At 51.9% G+C, this 16,711-nt stretch overlaps 2 protein-coding genes across 3 annotated transcripts in view; one reads left to right on the top strand and one right to left on the bottom strand.

Moving 5' to 3' along the window:
- PPP2R5D (protein phosphatase 2 regulatory subunit B'delta) overlaps positions 1-8,704 on the bottom strand; it is a 28,093-nt gene extending 19,389 nt beyond the window's left edge. Inside the window, exons 1-3 of one of the 2 annotated variants that reach the window (XM_038131189.1) lie at positions 8,291-8,704; positions 7,410-7,511; positions 687-906 (exon numbers count right to left, since the gene is read on the bottom strand). In XM_038131189.1, the coding sequence (XP_037987117.1) occupies positions 687-906; positions 7,410-7,511; positions 8,291-8,401 (433 nt within the window). In that variant the 5' untranslated portion in view covers positions 8,402-8,704. Of the gene's footprint in view, positions 1-686; positions 907-7,409; positions 7,512-7,960; positions 8,093-8,290 lie in introns of those variants that run through there. The other variant, XM_038131188.1, reaches the window with a different exon arrangement.
- A 6,176-nt stretch (positions 8,705-14,880) lies between these two features.
- Positions 14,881-16,711, top strand: part of ABHD12 (abhydrolase domain containing 12, lysophospholipase) — a 39,411-nt gene continuing 37,580 nt past the window's right edge. The window contains 2 exon segments of the mRNA XM_038131324.1: positions 14,881-15,052; positions 15,054-15,145. Coding sequence (XP_037987252.1) covers positions 14,984-15,052; positions 15,054-15,145 — 161 coding nt within the window. The 5' untranslated portion in view covers positions 14,881-14,983.

Raw genomic sequence — 16,711 nt, 5'->3', positions numbered from 1 at the left:
ACACACTGTGGCCTAACCCTCCTGCCAGAGAATAGAGAGGGGCCAGGGTGGCAGGAGCTGTACATTAACAGATTCTCTTTTTGATACAACTGGAAACTACACACTGCCTCGGCCCTCCCCAAAAGCTTGTCTGTGTCTGTGAGCAACACCAAGCAATGGCTCTGCCTCCATGACTGCTGAAAATGCTTTCTCCTTGTCCATACTCATGTTTAATTGCAACATAATGTACACTAAGTGCTAATACCAGGCTGCCCTAACATGGACAGGTTCAATTGCGCTATCATAATTTACAATGGAAACACAACGAGGAGGAAGCTTGGAGGAATGGGTGGATGTAGGAACCAAGGACAGTCTGCACCAAGGTCTCTGCACTTTACCACCTTCCTGCACAACCTGCTGAAGAATCTGAGGCGATCCTCAGTACACAGCAGAAGGTTTAAATACCTCAGCTGGGAAGGTACCTACGAAGTTTGCATTGAGAATACTCTGATTACTTTAGACCATCCATCAATTCTCTACGTGCTAACAAGCCAAGCACCTTTCCCAGAACCATCCTTGCTGTACTGCCCATGTAACTAGCTGGACACTGGAAGGGTTCCTTTGGGAAGAGCCCTTACACCACTGCACTCTGCCTGGAGAAACTGCAGCTTGTCATGCAGGTCACTTCCACCCCACTGCCTCTTTACCTTTGAGGGCTGGGAGTTTTTGCAGTTCCCGGTTTTTGCTCAGATTGAAACGGGAAGAGCTGTGCCGGCGCTCCTTCTTCACAATCTGGGGTCCCCCTGAGTACTTGATTTTATTCAGCTGGGTTGGGGGGGGAGCACTGTTACTGGGCCGCTTATTTGAAGTTGGCTGCTGCTGTGGCTGCTGTTGTGGCTGCTGCGGCTGCTGCTGAGGCTGCTGGGCCTGGTGAGGGAGAAAAGAGTAAAACTTTTACCTACAGAAGCTTTTACCTACAAGCCTCATAAGCAGACGCCATCAGATCTTCTTGGAATGAAGAAACCAGGCAGGTTTTTCACTGTTGCACTTGCAGATGAGTGCATCTCACCAGCTCTAGAGGTGCTGGTTGCCTTTGCAGCACACTGGCAAAGTAAACATCAGTTTTATTCGTGTCTGCAAGGTACCACAAAGACACTGGAGCCTCTCAGCATAGCCAGTGCTATGCATGTGGAAAGCAAAGTCACATCTTGTGACAAAATTACATGGAGGAGAAATAAGAACTTTCTGTGGTCCAAACAGGAATCTCAGCATGCTGCTGTCTTTGTAGCACTCTGTACAACACACAACAAGCAAGTTTAGAAAACCAGCAATTTGCTTCCTTGTCCTGCAGGGAATCACTTGTGAAAAAGCAAAGCATGTAGTACAGAGCAGAAATAAAGGGCTTGGAAAGGCAATAGTGAAGACCATTGCTGCATTCATGGTCCAGGAGCACCTATAAAGCACATGGATCATACATACAAACATACACAACCTTAGATCCCAGGCTGTGGGCTCTCCCAGCCCATCCTGGCTGCTCTCTCTCCCATCTCTGCCTCACTGCTGTCTGGACTTCTGTAGATGGGCTTTTCCCACATCACTCCTTTTAGCCACACAAACTCTCTGCCTGCATTCTCCTCTCCCACTGCACTCTTGTTACACTGCACTAACAGAGGCACTTGCTCATGTTTAGCACGTGACCAGAAACTCAAGCCAGTGTTTGCTCAGCTCAGCTCTCTTCTGACCTTGCTGAAGCTCTCTTGACTCAAGTCCCACTTGGACCATAACGACTCAATAACTGACCCTTTAATTTCACACTGACCCAACCTGTGGAAAACTCAGACAAAAGAGGGCAACATCCTGCCAGGAAGCAGAGGGATTAGCTGGAACCAGCACCCAGCCTACCCTGGCTGTGCTGCATGAGCCACCTCCTTCCTGCTGGTACATGAATCCAAGGAGCTGCAGAATGAACCTGTTTAGGATACAGCAAGAATGGCACAATGGACTGGGAGCAGAGCTGAGTGAAATTCTTGGACATCACCTCCTTCTTTCCCCATAATTCTCAACTGCCACATAAAGCACAGTGGTAGGAATGCAGACCTCACCAGAACAGTGACCAGCAGTGTTCTAAGGGAGTGCAGGAGCTCAGCAGAGCTCGCCACCCTCCAGATGGCCAGTCTCTTCCTGGCTGAGCTGCAGCTACTCTGCACAGTCCTCTCCCTGAACTGGTTTCCAAAGAAGGGCAGCACAGCACTGCAGTGCAAGAGCAAGAGTTACTGTACCTGCAGCATGTGGGAAGGCAGCAAGGTAGGAACAGGGAAAGCTGTCTACATGTCTACAAGGAGATGCTGCTCTACAGATTGGGATCTGTAGAGCAAGTGTAAAGACTCCCTGTGGACAACAGGGCCCAAGGCAAAACTTTTTTTTTTTTTTTTTTTTTTTTTTTTTTTGCCAAGCCATTACTTTGAATGAGAAATCAGAACAATTTTGGTTCTGGTCTGGCTCTGTTTGAAGGAAATCTTGAGTGGCTCTGTATCAAGCTCAGCTCCAAGCCAAGGTGGGGGAAAACAACAAGATTTGAACTCTCTACAGTTGACATTTGTTTCAATTCCCTTCACAGAGCAGCATTGTCCCATGATGAGAGGAGGGAGCCAGATGAGCTTGTGATAAAAACTGCAGTGTCTGCCAAATAAAGCAGACCCAGATTACAAACTGGAGGCAACTTATCCTAAAGAGTAGTCTCTGCTCAGTTAAGCCAGGAAAAAGCCTTGCTGGCCAGCCTCCCAAGACTGCAAAGTTCATTTCTCACCCTGAATATTTGGGTATCAGGGCAGTGTGAGCCACTCAAAATATTGTCCAGATGCCTTTGGGAATTCCCAACTCTGCATCACTCTCCTTCCACGGGAAAGAAGGGAAAAATCTGAGTGCTGAGCCACCACAGAGCAAAGATGGTAGAGAGAGAAGCAGAAGATGCACTGGTGGCCTCCCAGGTAACACTGAAGGAAGCAGGACACATGGGCCCTCCTAACTGATAGGACATGCCTGTGTACTCCTCACCCACCCAAAACACCACAGCCAAATGTTCAGAGCATGGTGTGGTCACTGCATGTGAACAGGCTGCATCAGGGGGCTGGAAAAGTCCACCAGTCTTCAACAGTCCACAGTCTTCAACATCTTGCATGAAGAGAGACAAAACATAGTTTCAGGTTTAGCTGCCAGCTATTTAAGAAACAGCCATGCACATGCAGAAGTGCCACAGCTGAGATTGCTAGGAAAAACCTGATGGTTGGAGAGGTCAGATATACTCATATATGACAGTGCTCAGAGGGTTTACGATGGGCTGCTTGTACAGGCACTTTCTGGGATCAAGCTGAATCCCTGTTTTCAGGAGGTGCTTCCTGTGGCAGGCCTGCTGTTCTGCTGCCTTCAACACCTCCTACCTTGGCCACATGAATCAGTAGAGGCTTATTTTAAGTTTCCTAACACTTTCTTCTCTGAAGTTTCCATCCCTGAAAACACAGCAGACTACAGAACCTGAAAGCTTTTCTCTTCATGTACAGACCCTTTCCCTGATACCAACACCAGCCAACTGCTCCACGGCTGCAGGCACCTCTCTGTCTCAGCAGGCTCAGCCCCCTCCTGACAAGCAGGGCTCACACACCACGACAAAGCCAACAGCTTGGGGGACACTGTTTGCTGTGCCTGTTACACTGAACATGCTGAAGTGACGAGAGAATAGCACAAGGTGTTTGCACCAAGCACAGTGGGGTAGCCCCACTCTCCCCACTGCAGTGGAGCAGCTCCTTGTGCCAACAGGACACACCACCCCTAAATGAAACGGAATTAGAACTCCTGCACGCAGGTTCTCTGCCTCCAGAGCACTTCCTCCCCACTGGTTCCCACCACCTCTCCTCCTAGTTGGGAACTTGCCTGCCCAAGTTAAAGGGCCCCAGGCCCTGAGCTCGCTCTGTGCCATTCCTCTTCACCCCAGAGAACAGAGATCCTCTTCCCCCAGCCACGCTGAGCTGTGCTAGCTCCTCCTGCTCTCCCCTACCCGTGCATGACCTCACCTCTGCAGGCACTCTTACTGCAGCTGGGTGCATTGCCACTCGGGAAGCCCTTTCTGCCTCACTGGTCCCTTGAGCATCCCCTGCTTGCTAAGCTTCCCAGCCCAGATCTGCTCTCAGCTCCTCCTCCTCAGATGACTCTTCCCTTCCCATCCCTCAAGTCTGTACCTGCTCTCTTTGTCTGCTGTTACACAGCTTCCCTATTAAAATGAGGCTCTCTGCCTCACAAGTAACACACTGTAATGCCTGTCTCTGAATAATGAACTCAGGTACTGCAGTAACAAGCCCCATGGAGATATGTGCAAAACATGAAAATACAGCAGCTCACCGAAAAGGTACACCCTCTCCCAGAGCTGCAAATCTCATCAGCGAGGCTCCAAGCTGCCCTTGAGGCTGCAGAGCAACTCCCATCTTCACTGCTGCTAATGCCTGCTCCCACTTCCAGGTCATTAACTCTTTTCCCCACCCAGCTGCCTCTCCCAGTCTTTCTGGCCAGGAGGAGTAACTCTTTCTCATCCTCTCATTCAACGCTGCCTTGGTCTCTGACATTATTTTTTCTCCTTAAATAGCTACACAGAAATTCTCAGCAATCACACACTCATCATGTTCCAGAGGGACTGAATTAAACACACCTTTCATTTCCCACTCCCTGCTCTCATGTTTTACTCCGCTGCTCCTTGTCTCTTCCAAAGCAAACTGCCCCCCCAAAGCCAGGGGCTGGCCAGACTGTGCTGGCTACTCACATCAGAGGTGCTCATCTTGGAGCAAAGCTAAGAGCACTGCAGTACCCCTGTACTTGAGAGAATCCAACACTTACTCGCCTTCCCTTGTGGATGTGCCTGCTTTTCAACATATCTACCCTTCCAGATCAGCTCCACTAAGAGCTCCTTTGCTGCAGTGAACAAAGCACTTTGCTAAGGGGGTTCTGGACTGGCTCCTACCCTCTTCATCTCCCTCCACAGAGATCCCCAGAGGAGCTCTCTGTCCACTGCATTTGCCCAGATCCATCAAAACAGAGCTGCTCTGCAACAGGCTTTACTCATCCCACCAGCTAGACAAGTTGCCTGCAAAACAAATTGTAACTTTCTGGTACCAGGATAAATTAAATTTGGTTCTTTCCCCTGCTCTATGGAGCATGGTGTGAGAGAGAAAAGCACAAACTGGAAGAGGGCTGCCCACATGCTGCTCCCCTGCTGCAAGCCCATTAAGCATCTATTGAGATATGAAGAAAAAGGAAAGACCTCTTTAGTGCACCCAATTTTCACCCTAGAACAGGCAACCAACCAACCATAACTCCACAAAGAAATTCTCAGGGCATGAAACTCTCACTAGGGCAGCAGAGGTATCCAGGTTGGGCTCAGCCCATCAACCCCACCAGACAACACCACTCCCAGCGTTTCACAAGTCAAACCACCTCTTGCTTCTGACACAAGGAGGGAGTTTTGCTCCCAGCACACATTACCTAATTTCTCACACATTGTGAAAGTCAAAATACCTTTCTGTGTTTCCTGAAGAGCAAGAAAATCGCATTCAAACTGGTATACATTTCTTCTTATCAAGCAAAGAGCTCTCTTCCATTCTGCATCAGAGTACTCCAGAGATAGCAAAGCACCAAGAGGGAACAAACTTCACTGCAGACTCAACAGAGAAAGGAAGAAGAGACCTGTGGCAGTACACACTGCAGAGGTGTCTCCTTTCTGCTCTGCTCTCTGTTCCTATGATCAAAGGAGACGCAGCTTTCCATCTTAAAGGAGGGCTGGATTTTGTCTGGAGTATGAGGAAGTGGCTAGGTATGTTTTGTGGGAGGGAATTTTAGACACATCACTTTTAAGTTTCTCCTGCACCCAGGCAAATATTACATGCCATTTCAGGTCACAAAAGGAAGCCTGTCACCTGTGACATTCTTCTCTCCTTACTGCACCACTTGCACCCAGGAGAGCAGTGGCACAGCCACTGCTGATTTGGATGAGCACATCAGAGTGACCTGCTTTGGCTGGCTATCCACTGCAAGACCCAGACTTTCCTACACCTTTCCAGAGCTGTCAACTCAGCAAAGAGTTCCACATTAATAAAAAGCTAAGTCTGACCCCATAATGCCAGCGCAGGAGTTGTCTCCCTTCCTTGGAGTCTGCAGGCAGCTCTCGCACCAAGCTGTTTTCAGCTGCATACACAGAACAAAACAGAGGCAAAGGCCAGGATGGAGGATCTACAAAACTGCTGCCTGCTCCAAGGCACACAAAGCAAGACTGATTCCTTGCTGGCCACATGGTTAGGCATGAGCACAAAACTGAGTGGCTCATAGTAGGTTTATTTTCTGATGCTCTGCAATGCAGATCTGTGCTTTGGAGTAGACTCTAAAATAACATTGACTACAGCCATGCCATGGTACCACACATTTCTTCCTAGTCTTGATTAGCCCTACATCTCTCCCATGCCCAATCCTCCAAACGACAAGTGCAATGTGTTCCAGACAAGACCAGAGCACGCAAGCTTCTGTGGATGTAGAAGTAGCACAACTCGTTTGCCAAACTGCAGCATTAAAATAAATAAACCACACATACATGCATGCTTCCTCAGATGTGTATAACGTTCTCCTGAGACAATTCTCAAATTCCACAACCACTGCCTGAATGCCAGACAAACTCAGGGCTACCAGAAAAGTTCCAGTGAACACAACTTTGTGCTAATTCTAAGGACAGCTTGTCATACTATCATATTCTGCTGCGGCCGTTCTAATGTATCCACCCTGGCAACATCCAAACTGAGAGTGAGACTGCACATCTGGGAATACAGACTGTGCCTTCTCGTGAGGAATGCTGCATTCAGCAACAAGGCTGTTATACCAAAGGAGAGCCATTTAATCTCTAGCAGTTTATTCTTTCAAGTGTTCCCATCCATTACTTCCTAATCTCACTCCTCCAGAAAACACCTCAGAAGAACAGATCTTTTCCTATTGCTTCTCACTACTCTCCCACTCTGACACAAAGTGACAACAGAGTTGATGGCACTTTGCTCTGACAGGAGCAAGGAAGCTGCTCCCATCTGCCAGGCTTCCACCTCCTTGATAATCATGGCATGTCCCTTTCTGCAGCCAACTTTGCCATGCCCTGCCCACCTCTGTGAGCACCACTCGCCCTCAGCTTTGTGCCAAATGTCTTTTTGCAGGTCTGTAGGGTATGAGACTCATCTGGTCTCATCCACAGTCATTGTTCCCTTTGGGCCAGTTTTCCTCCTCCGACTTCTTAAGATCCTGGTGACATGTGCTATCTGGTGGAACAGCTTGAAGCAGCTAAAACGAAAGATTGAATTCCTCCCCAAAGATGAGTTTGCACATGCACACTGCTGCATCCAAAGTGAAAGCCTTACCTCTTCTGAATTCTCTGCCCCACCATCCTTCCCGCTACTGCTGCTGCTGCTGCTGCTGCTGCTGCCAGGCTTTGTGGTGCTTTTGGTAGACTTTGGAGACTCCTGAAAGGATGAGAACACATTCAGAGAATACTTCACCTCGCTCAGAATTTTAGCATCTCTCTGCAGAGCTCAGGTGTGTGCTGCCACAGACCACTCCTGCAGCACGCCCTGCTCCGGACATCCACTCCCAGCCCTTTCTGCCTGGGAAAGGCATCCTGAACGGCTCCCGCGGCGGCTGACGCCCAGGCCGAGGCCAAGCTCCCAAGCCCAGGAGCGGTGCCGGCATCTCCCGTCCCGGTCACCGCAGGCTGACCCCGGCGGGGCACCTGCGGGCGACAGGGCCCTGTGCCCACCCAGCCCTTCCCCAGGGCGCGGCCTCATCGGAGATACGCGGTGCCAGGGCACACAGAGCCCCGGCCCAGCCGCCCTAGGCGGCGGCACAGGCGGATCCGGGCCCTCGCCCCGCCGGCGGAGAGAGCAGCGGGGCCAGGGCGTGGGTGCGGCCGTACCTCCCCCACCGGGAGCATCCCCGCGGCCGGCGGAGCGCGCAGGGCGGGCCGGGCCGGGCCGGGCTCGCACGGAGGGCACCGCCGGCCGCCCCTCGCACCCTCCCCCGGGCCCGCGCGCGCCCCCGCCGCCCTCCTGCGCCACCCGACCCGCCCGCCGCGGGCGCGCGCCCGCGCCCCCGCCCCCTGCCGGCCACAGCCCCGTGCGCGCCCCCGCCCCGAGGGCCGAGCCCAGGGAAGGCCGCGCCGGGGAGGGGCGGCGGGAGCGAGCCGTCGGCCGCCGCGCCGCGCGCGGGAGCTCCCCCGGCGCCGCCGCCGCCCCCAGGGCCGCACCTTCTCCTTCTTCAGCTTGTAGGGCATGGTGAGCGCCGGCCCCCAACCGCTCCGCGCCCGCCGCCGCCGCCACCGCCTGCGCCGGGCCCGGCCGCAGCGCCCCGCTCCCATTGGGCCAGGCGCGCCGGCCTGCCTAGCAACAGCCTCCGCCGCCGCCGCGTGCCGCTGACGCAGGGCGGCCGATTTTTCTGATTGGCCACGGGGCGCGCGGGCGCCGGGCACGCTCTCGGGGGCGGGGCTGCGGGAGCGGCTCTTCCGGGGCAGCGGCCCGGGCGCGGGTTCGGGCTCGGCGTCTTCCCGCGGGAGGGACCCGGGGCGTGCCGGGCTCCCCGGGACACGGCAAGCGCCTGCCCGGGGCCCTCGGGTCCCCGCTGCGTGCAGGTGGCTCCTGGAGAGCGGGAGGAAAAGTGTCTGGGCTCCTTATCCTGTCCGGCTCTCCTCTGCATCGCTGGAGAAGGAGGAGCCCCAAGAGCCTGAGCTGGCCCCAGGGTCTGCAGCCCACCTTTGCGCGGCGGGTGCTTGGTAGTGCTCCGATACACAGTTTTGGGGAGGCTGCCGGTGGGAATAAGGGGGCGAGTGAAGCTGGTGGATCCAAGGGTGAAGACGTGCCTGTGAGCACTGCAAGGCCCAGCACAGCCAGAGCTTTGTGGCTGCTGATATGGAGAAGGCTGTTCCTGGGACAGGGCGTCAGGACAATTCCCTGCTCACATGGGGCTGCCCGATGAGCTCACTGGCAGGTGGTCCTGCATCCTCACAGTGGCAGGATGGTGTCCAACAGCCTGCACATGTCACCTTCAAGCTGGTGGTCCAGGTGGGCAAAAAGCACTGGGTAGTGTCAGAGATGCTTCAGCAGGAGCACAGTCTTTTCAGTCATTGGGTGAACTAACCTGGCGTGGCATGTGGAGAAGAAGTTCCCTAAGAGTGTTTTGAAAGATCAGTGCATCATGATATTGATCTTATCATCTTCCTTGACCTGACAGTCACTGGCACTCCACAGGATCCCCAGGAGCAGGGCAAGGTCCTGGTTTCTGTTGTTGTTCCTCTGTGTCAGGCACAAGTGACCCTGGCCACAGCCCCAGCACAACCATCTGGGTGCTTGTGAGCAGGAAACTGCCAGCGTGAGCAGGCGAAAGCCACTTGCTTGAAGAGTTTGTAGCTATCATCATTCCCTGTCAAAAGCTGTCACATGGAATTCTGGATTGCCTTTCCTTGGTCCTGGAGGTTGGTGAAACTCAGATTCACTGAACTGCTCTTTGGCCCCTGACTTGTCCCGGTGTGAAGTGACTGATGTTTGTGCCTAACTTCTGTCTAACGCTGTGGCACAAGGTGGCAATCTAGGTCATCTCCAAAAAGAAAGCACTGGAAGAAAACCTTGGGAAATTCCTGCCCCACTGGATGGAGGCAGGGTGAGAAGGTGGCATTGTCAGGGGGCAGCAGGAGAAGCCCTTGAGCATCATGAAATTCTGCAGGGTAGGGGGCACATCTCAGGGTCTCCAGGGGCTAAGGGGGAAATGGGAGCACCCTTTGGGGAGCTTCATGGGCAGCAGAGCACTGGATGGCTCAATGGGGCAGGGTTTTTTGAGGTTCGAAGGAGCAGGGAGTGGCTGGGGGAGTCCTGGGCATTAGGGGCACTGAGGCAAAGGGCAGGGATTCCGAGGGGCAGGGAGTTCTTGGGAGCTTCGGGAGGATGGAGGCGTGGTGGGCACTTTGTGGGGGACTGACAAGGGTCAGGGGAGCAGCGGTGGCAAAGGGGATGGGGGTGCAAGGCAAAGGGGAGCCAGCGGGGGGCAGGGCCGTCCCATGCCAAGCCCATGTGTCCACGGATCCCGAAGGGCTCATCCCGCTGAGCCAAGGCATGGAGACAGCTTCTGTCTCCTCGTGGAGCTAGCCCCCTCGGTGAGCATCCTAGAGCAGGGATGCTCCCAGCTGGGGAATCATGTTCCCCAGCCCAGGTATTGAAGGACTTCCTGGGAAGCCTCTCTTCATCTCCACATCTCTGACTACTGCACTGCACCCTTACCTATTCTCCCTCCATGCCACTGCTTACCAGTCCAAGCTCTCCTCCCTGCCCTGGCCCCTCATTTACCCACAGCTCCTTCCTTGCCTCCTGACCCTCCCAGCCCCAGACCTTCCATCTGCCAATGCCTGCCTATTCTCTGCAGAGGGTTAAACCTGGAAAACATTTTCCTGGACAGTGAGGAAAATATGAGGGTCTCCATCTCCAAATTTTCCAGAGGTGTGGTACTGCAGGATGTCAGTGGGGAGTCTCTTGGGGGTCTAACATGTCAGGGACTGCTCCCCAAGGCAGCACTGAGCCAGAGCTTCTGCCAGTCTTACGCTTCTGCATGTACTGCATGCTTCTGCATCCGGCACGAGAAGCCCCGTGACCTCTTCCTGGCAAACACGTGGAGTCCTGAGGTCATCTTCTGCACCCTGCTCTGGGGCTATAAGCCTTGTTATGCCACCAACCTGCAGCACCTGCTGTGCCAGACCCAGCAGTCCTGTCTTGCCACAAAGTCAGCCCCTGACTGAGGACTGCAAGGTGGGGAGCTGGGAGCAGTTTGGGGTAGGGGGACATGCGGATTCTCCTGCCTTCACAAAGGATGCATTCAGCATGAAAGGATGGCTCCACCTTCCATCTGAGCTCTTCAGAATTTTCTCTGCATGGTCCAGCTAGGAGACAGTTGGGCAAGCAGATGAAGAAGCCCATGGTGCGGAGGATCAGAAAGCTGTCCTCCTAGCAGGCCTCTCTGCATTTCCAGAGGACACCATTAGCAGCACGTTGCAATGTCTGCTCTGCCTCAATTCACCTCTCCTTGGCTTTCATTCCCTTTTCAAGTACCATCTCAAAGAAGATGGCTCTGCCCCTTTTCAGATTTCTCTGCTGCTTTGAATATCCTTGTGCTCTCCAGAGACTTTTCTCACAGTGGTTTCCCAACCAGAACTTTCTCCTGGTCTTTCCAGGTCCCTTCGGTATCTCCTGCTCTGGTTTCTGTCTTTTGAGGAGATTTGTTTGAGCTCATCCACAACCAAACACAGCTCTCATTCCTCCTCTTGAAAGTGTTATTAGGATCAGTACTCATTTGCTGTCCTTTTTCTTTCCATAAGTCTTCCTCATCTCCAGATCAGGCTGGTAAATCCAGTTGCAGCTGCCTCTGGAGAATACAGCATGGGAAGGAGCTTGACACTGGAGTAGTCCAGCAGGCTGTATCCTTGCCCCATGGCGAGTCTCCAGACCTCTTTGGGATCACTCCACACATACAGAAACCCTTTGGAATGTGTCCTTGCCCATAGCAATAATTTCTTCTATTGCTGTATTGTAATCTTTGTTCATGCCTTGAGCTAAGAAATCCCAAATTCTTTCCCAACCTTTATTCTGACTCGATTTTCCTGTTCTTCCTGTACATGTTTTGTAGAACTACATGAAGTTACTGGCTGGTAAGAAATCCCGTGTCAGCACGTTTCCTCAGCTGTTTTGCATTGTTCAGATACAGTATTTGTTGATCACAGATGGCAGAATTTCACCCTGGGTTGCTTATAACAGCAGCAGAAGTAAGGTTTGCAGTGGACTATTGCCTCAACAATCTCTCGAGTCAACCACAATTCCACCATGGGGGTTAACTTGGGATTCAGAATGGATCTTGTGCATTGATTTCTGGGGTGTGCGTGTGCGGTAATTTCTGAGGATAACTCACAGAAAGGCCCATTACTCCCTCTCAATAGGTCAGAAGGACAAGCACTGATCCCACATGGAAGAACTTCATACTGCTGGGATGACTCACACAACTGGAGCGCTGCAAGGGGTGCCTGTAAACTCTTCATCCTGGAGAAGAGGAGGCTCAGGGGAGATCTTGCTGCTCTCTACATATTCCTGAAAGGAGATTATAGTGAGGTGGGGGTTGGCCTCTTCTCCCAGGTCACAAGTGATAGGACAAGAGGTAAGAGCCTCAAATGCCATTTTTTTCCCAGGGGAGGTTTAGCATAGGAAAAAATTCATCACTGAAAGGGTCAGGCTCTGGAATGGGCTGCCCAGGGTGGAGTCACTATCCTGGAAGTGTTCAAAGAATGTCTGAATGTGGCATCTGGGGACATGGTTTAGCGGTGAACACGGCGATGCTGAGCTAATGTTTGGCTCAATGATCCTGAGGGTCTTTTCCAACCCTAAAGACTGTTTGGTTCTACAATTCGATATTCTATGTACCAGCAGCACTGAGGACATTACACTAAAAAAAAAAAACAGTGGTGATTCCTTAATCTTAAATATCTTCTGTGATGGGAGAGACCAAGCAAGCACCTGTTCATACACCTAAGTAGTTAAGGAAGGGAGGCATTTAGAAATGTTGAGATTAGCTAAAGGCTCCACAATACTTGTTTCTTACCAGCACAGAGAAAAAGCCAACTGGTATTAAGACTCACCCCACAGAGACTGACTTGCAAGTAATTTTCCTTAGTTGTCTTCAGTAGTAAACTTCACTCTGAGGCATTTCAGAGGATTTATGACAGCTGAGTCTATTCCCCTTGCTTCAAAGCCTGTGGAGCAGCTTGCAATTCCCTCCTCACAGCACTACGCTGCCACTCTCAAGCCGCCTTGCTTTTGGAGTGACCACCACTCATGATGTTGTCACCAGACAAAGCTCCTGTGAATGCTCAATTGCAGAACTCAGTCTTCCCAATGAGACATAGAAAATGGAACAAAATCAAATGGGCGAGGACTTTTGCTGCTCAAAGCACGCAGAAGCACAACCAGTCGTTCCGAAAGCCTGGCTGAAAATTTTTGCAATTATGATCTTATCAAGAGAAAGCTTCTGAAAATCTCAAATGTTAGGAGAAGCTTGTAGAAACAAGATAAAACACATATCAGTTCATTACACATTGCTTTCTGCTAGTTATCTGTAACTGCCAGATAGTACAGGCCGGTATTTTAAGAATTGCTTCCTCCTTCTTGGTTCAGTACCTCCTGGGATTATTTAATTTATGTATTTCTCTGGAATCTGGGGTACAGGATCACTCGGCAACAATTCAGAAGAAATGCTTCTCATGCTAATTAGTTTGCACGCCACCCACTCCTTCTCTTCTTATGGATCTGTGTCTTTCTTGGGCTCATGGTGGCCGCAGATGTAATTCCCTGACAGAATTACATTTTACCCAGTTGCAGTTGATTACAGGACACTTGCTAAGTTGGCTTTATTAACTTCTTTCTTGCTTCCTTTGGGACTTCTACCAGGTGTCTTTGTAGCCCATAAATTGTGTCCACTATCAGTGGGTGTCCTTTTTCCAAATTTTTGTTAAAAGGTCTCCCTAGACCTGAGATCACTGAAGCACCTTAAGACCTAAACTTTAACAAGGCAGTTAATTACTTTTTCTAACACATGGAAAATCGGCTTTCTTGCTGACTAGGCTTAAAAACATACAAAGATCAAACATCTAAGAACTTCCTTTCTTAAGAAAAATTTGACATATTCCACACGTTTGTGAAAAATGCGTATTTTATGATTGGCTTTTCACAAATATTAGGATGAATATTATATGTGTTATGTTAGAAAGTTATGCTGTATTAATTTTCTCAAATATAGTTTTAGGTTATAACATAGTGTTAAAATAGAAGCTATGTATGTGGGATATTTTTTAAGGAAAGGAATGAGGTGCTCGCACCAGATAGCGGCCACAGGACACCTGAATCTTTCAGAGAAAGAGGATTTATTTCTCCTTTATCAGAATAAACTAACTTCTTCCCACCTCGCTCAGCCCTGATGACGCTGTCAGGATTCAGAGGAAGAAGCTGACACTGACCAGACAGAATCCTTTGTTTGAATGGAATTTATGCATCATGTATGAGGTGTATGAATATGCAACAGGCTATTGCTTTTAAGGGTTAATCCTCTGTTAACGGGTGTCCTTTTTTGGGCTTATTTTGCCTGGAAAAGGTACCCAGACCATCCGTAACTTTTTGTTCTTATTGTCTCGTACTGTCCTAATCTCAATTGTTCCAATTTTTATTACTCTATTACTATTTTTATAACCATTTTATTACTATTAAACTTTTAATTTTTTTAAAACAAGTGACTGGCGTTTTTCACACGTTGCAGCATGCGTAGAGCCAGGGAAGCTCCGTAACTTCCTTGCCTTGGCCTCTTTAGGCATAAGTCAAACGAGGACCGACTTTCCCGTGTGGTACCGTAGCACTTCTGTGCCATCCAAGAGCCTCCTCCCTGTCCTTGCTCCCACTGCCGAGTCCATCAGCAGCTTGGCTCTGATTCTCCCCACATCCCTACACCAGCCGTGCCGTATCTCCGTGCCCAGGTGCGTACCGCCGCTAGACCCCGGCCTCACGGCCTTTGCAGAGCCCTGCAGCCCAGGTGGGGGGCTCTTTCCCGGGCCCGCAGAGCTCCCGCCCTCAGCAGCTCCACACCCCGAGCGCCTCCGGTGCCGCGGGGCCGCGCCCGGCCCTCAGCGAAATGGCGGCCGCGCTCGCGCCCGCACTAGACATGGCTCCGAGGCGCTGCCGGGCGGGCCGAGGCGGGGATTGGCGGGGGCGGTGGAGGGGCGGGGCGAGGGGCGCGGCCGGGGGCGGGGATTGGCGGGCGCGCCGGCGGGGCGGGGCCGGGCAGTGCCGGGCAGCGCGCGCGGCGAGTGAGCGCGGCCCCGCTCCGCTGCCGCCGTCTCCGCCGCCGCCGCTGCCGCCCCCGCCCCGGCATGAGGAAACGCAACGAGTCGGTCACGGTGGAGCATGAGCGCGCCGCCGCCGCTGCTGCCGCCGCCGTGCCCGGGCCCCCTCGACAAGGGCTGTAGCCTGAGGCGAAGCCTGCGCCTGCCTGCCTCCGCCGCCGCCGAGGGCATGAAGCGTCCGCTGGGCAGGTGAGCGCCGCCGCCGCTCCGCCGGGCTTTGTTATCCCTGTGCCGCCGTCTCGGGGGCACCGGGAGCCTGCCAGGGAGCGGGACGGCAGCAGGGATGGGTTTTGCGAGCAGAGGGGAAGGGCCGCCGCCGCCGCCCGGCCGAGGAGTCCGCGGGACGGACAGGTACGCGGGCCCGGGATGTTGCCCGGCTCAGCCCCGCTTCCCTGGCTTCCCCTGGCTTTCCCTGTGTGCCAGGAGGGCAGGTACCGGCCCCGCGGTGCCTTCCGTTGTCGGGGCTAAGAGCTGGTCGGAGAGCGGTAGCGGGACCGGCGGAGCCAGCCCCGGGCAGCCGAGCATGGGAGGGGTTTGGTGTTCGTACCTGGGCGCTGCTGCCGCCAGCCCCCTTTGGAGCAGGCAGGCGTTCTCCCAAAAAAAAAAACCAAAAAACCCAAAAGGCTAGCACGGAATCCTTCCATCAGAGAGCGTATGTGGAGCAGCAGGGCCCTGCAGGTAGGATGTCAGCGTTTGTGGAAGAAGCTGGTGGCTGTCAAAGTGATCTCTTTCCCATAAATGAATCAGATTCAGGGGTCAGGAGGAGAAGCTGACATGTGTGACTGTTGGAAGGAGTTTAGCCGTGGCTTTTTGCCCGGTATGTTAACGTTTTTAACGTTTTGTGCATATTTATAGTGAGGAAATGTTTGTGTACCTTTCTAAAAAGACTGTAACAATATACAGTGCTTATCACCTGGACCCTTCATCGTGCAAGATTTTGGGGGGGATGCAATACACGCTGAAGACTTGCCTCCCTGGCCCTCTGCAGCTGCGTGTCAAGATACAAGCTTTTAGTTTCCCCTCAACCAGTATGGTGGTGTTCTTTGTGTTTTGAAAGTGTGAAGAATGTGTAGAATAGCTATGTGGTTTGGGCAGCTCGAATCATCAGCCAAATTAAAAAAAAAAAAAACAAAAAAAGAAAAAAGGTGCTTATCAGTGCATTCCTAGTAAATGAGCTATTGTGGATGTTTCTCTGCTAAATATTCTGAGATTTTTTTTTTCTGTTCTCATAGACAAAATTAGCATTTGAAAAGAGCTGTGGATACTTGTCACGTTCAAAGACAGAGGCTTTAAAATGTGATTTCTCATATTGGGTAATAGCTGTTTAATTTTGTGCCCTGGAGGTAAACCTTTGGGATGCTGTCACTGCTCTGTACATGTTATGACAAGCTTTTGGTAATTGAAAATGGCGCTGAGTTGATCTCTCAGTTTCCATGACTGTGCAGTGGATCAAACTGCGACAGTGCTCTGCTTTTATAGCATTTTGAAATTTGGCACATCTGTTCTCTTTGTCCAAGTGGATGTCTTCTAGACCAGTGGCACTCGAATGAAGGCTTGCTGGCTCTTCAGCGTTATGAATGGCACTCAAGCACCTTTTACTCAAATGGAAATGCTCTGTCGGTGGTGAGCACTGAGCGAGCCCTAAGAGCACAGAGTGCAGGCTGTTGGCTTGGCTTGGCCTGGCAGGCAGGCAGGTGCTTTGTGGATCCCAGACACAGCACAGCTGTATTGGGAGGGCCAAGCTAAAAATAGGGA

The sequence above is a fragment of the Motacilla alba genome, chromosome 3 (genome assembly GCF_015832195.1).
Source record: "Motacilla alba alba isolate MOTALB_02 chromosome 3, Motacilla_alba_V1.0_pri, whole genome shotgun sequence".
Taxonomy (NCBI): Eukaryota; Metazoa; Chordata; class Aves; order Passeriformes; family Motacillidae; genus Motacilla; species Motacilla alba.
Note: the sequence above shows the minus strand (reverse complement) of the source record. Positions and strands in the feature narration are given on the sequence as shown.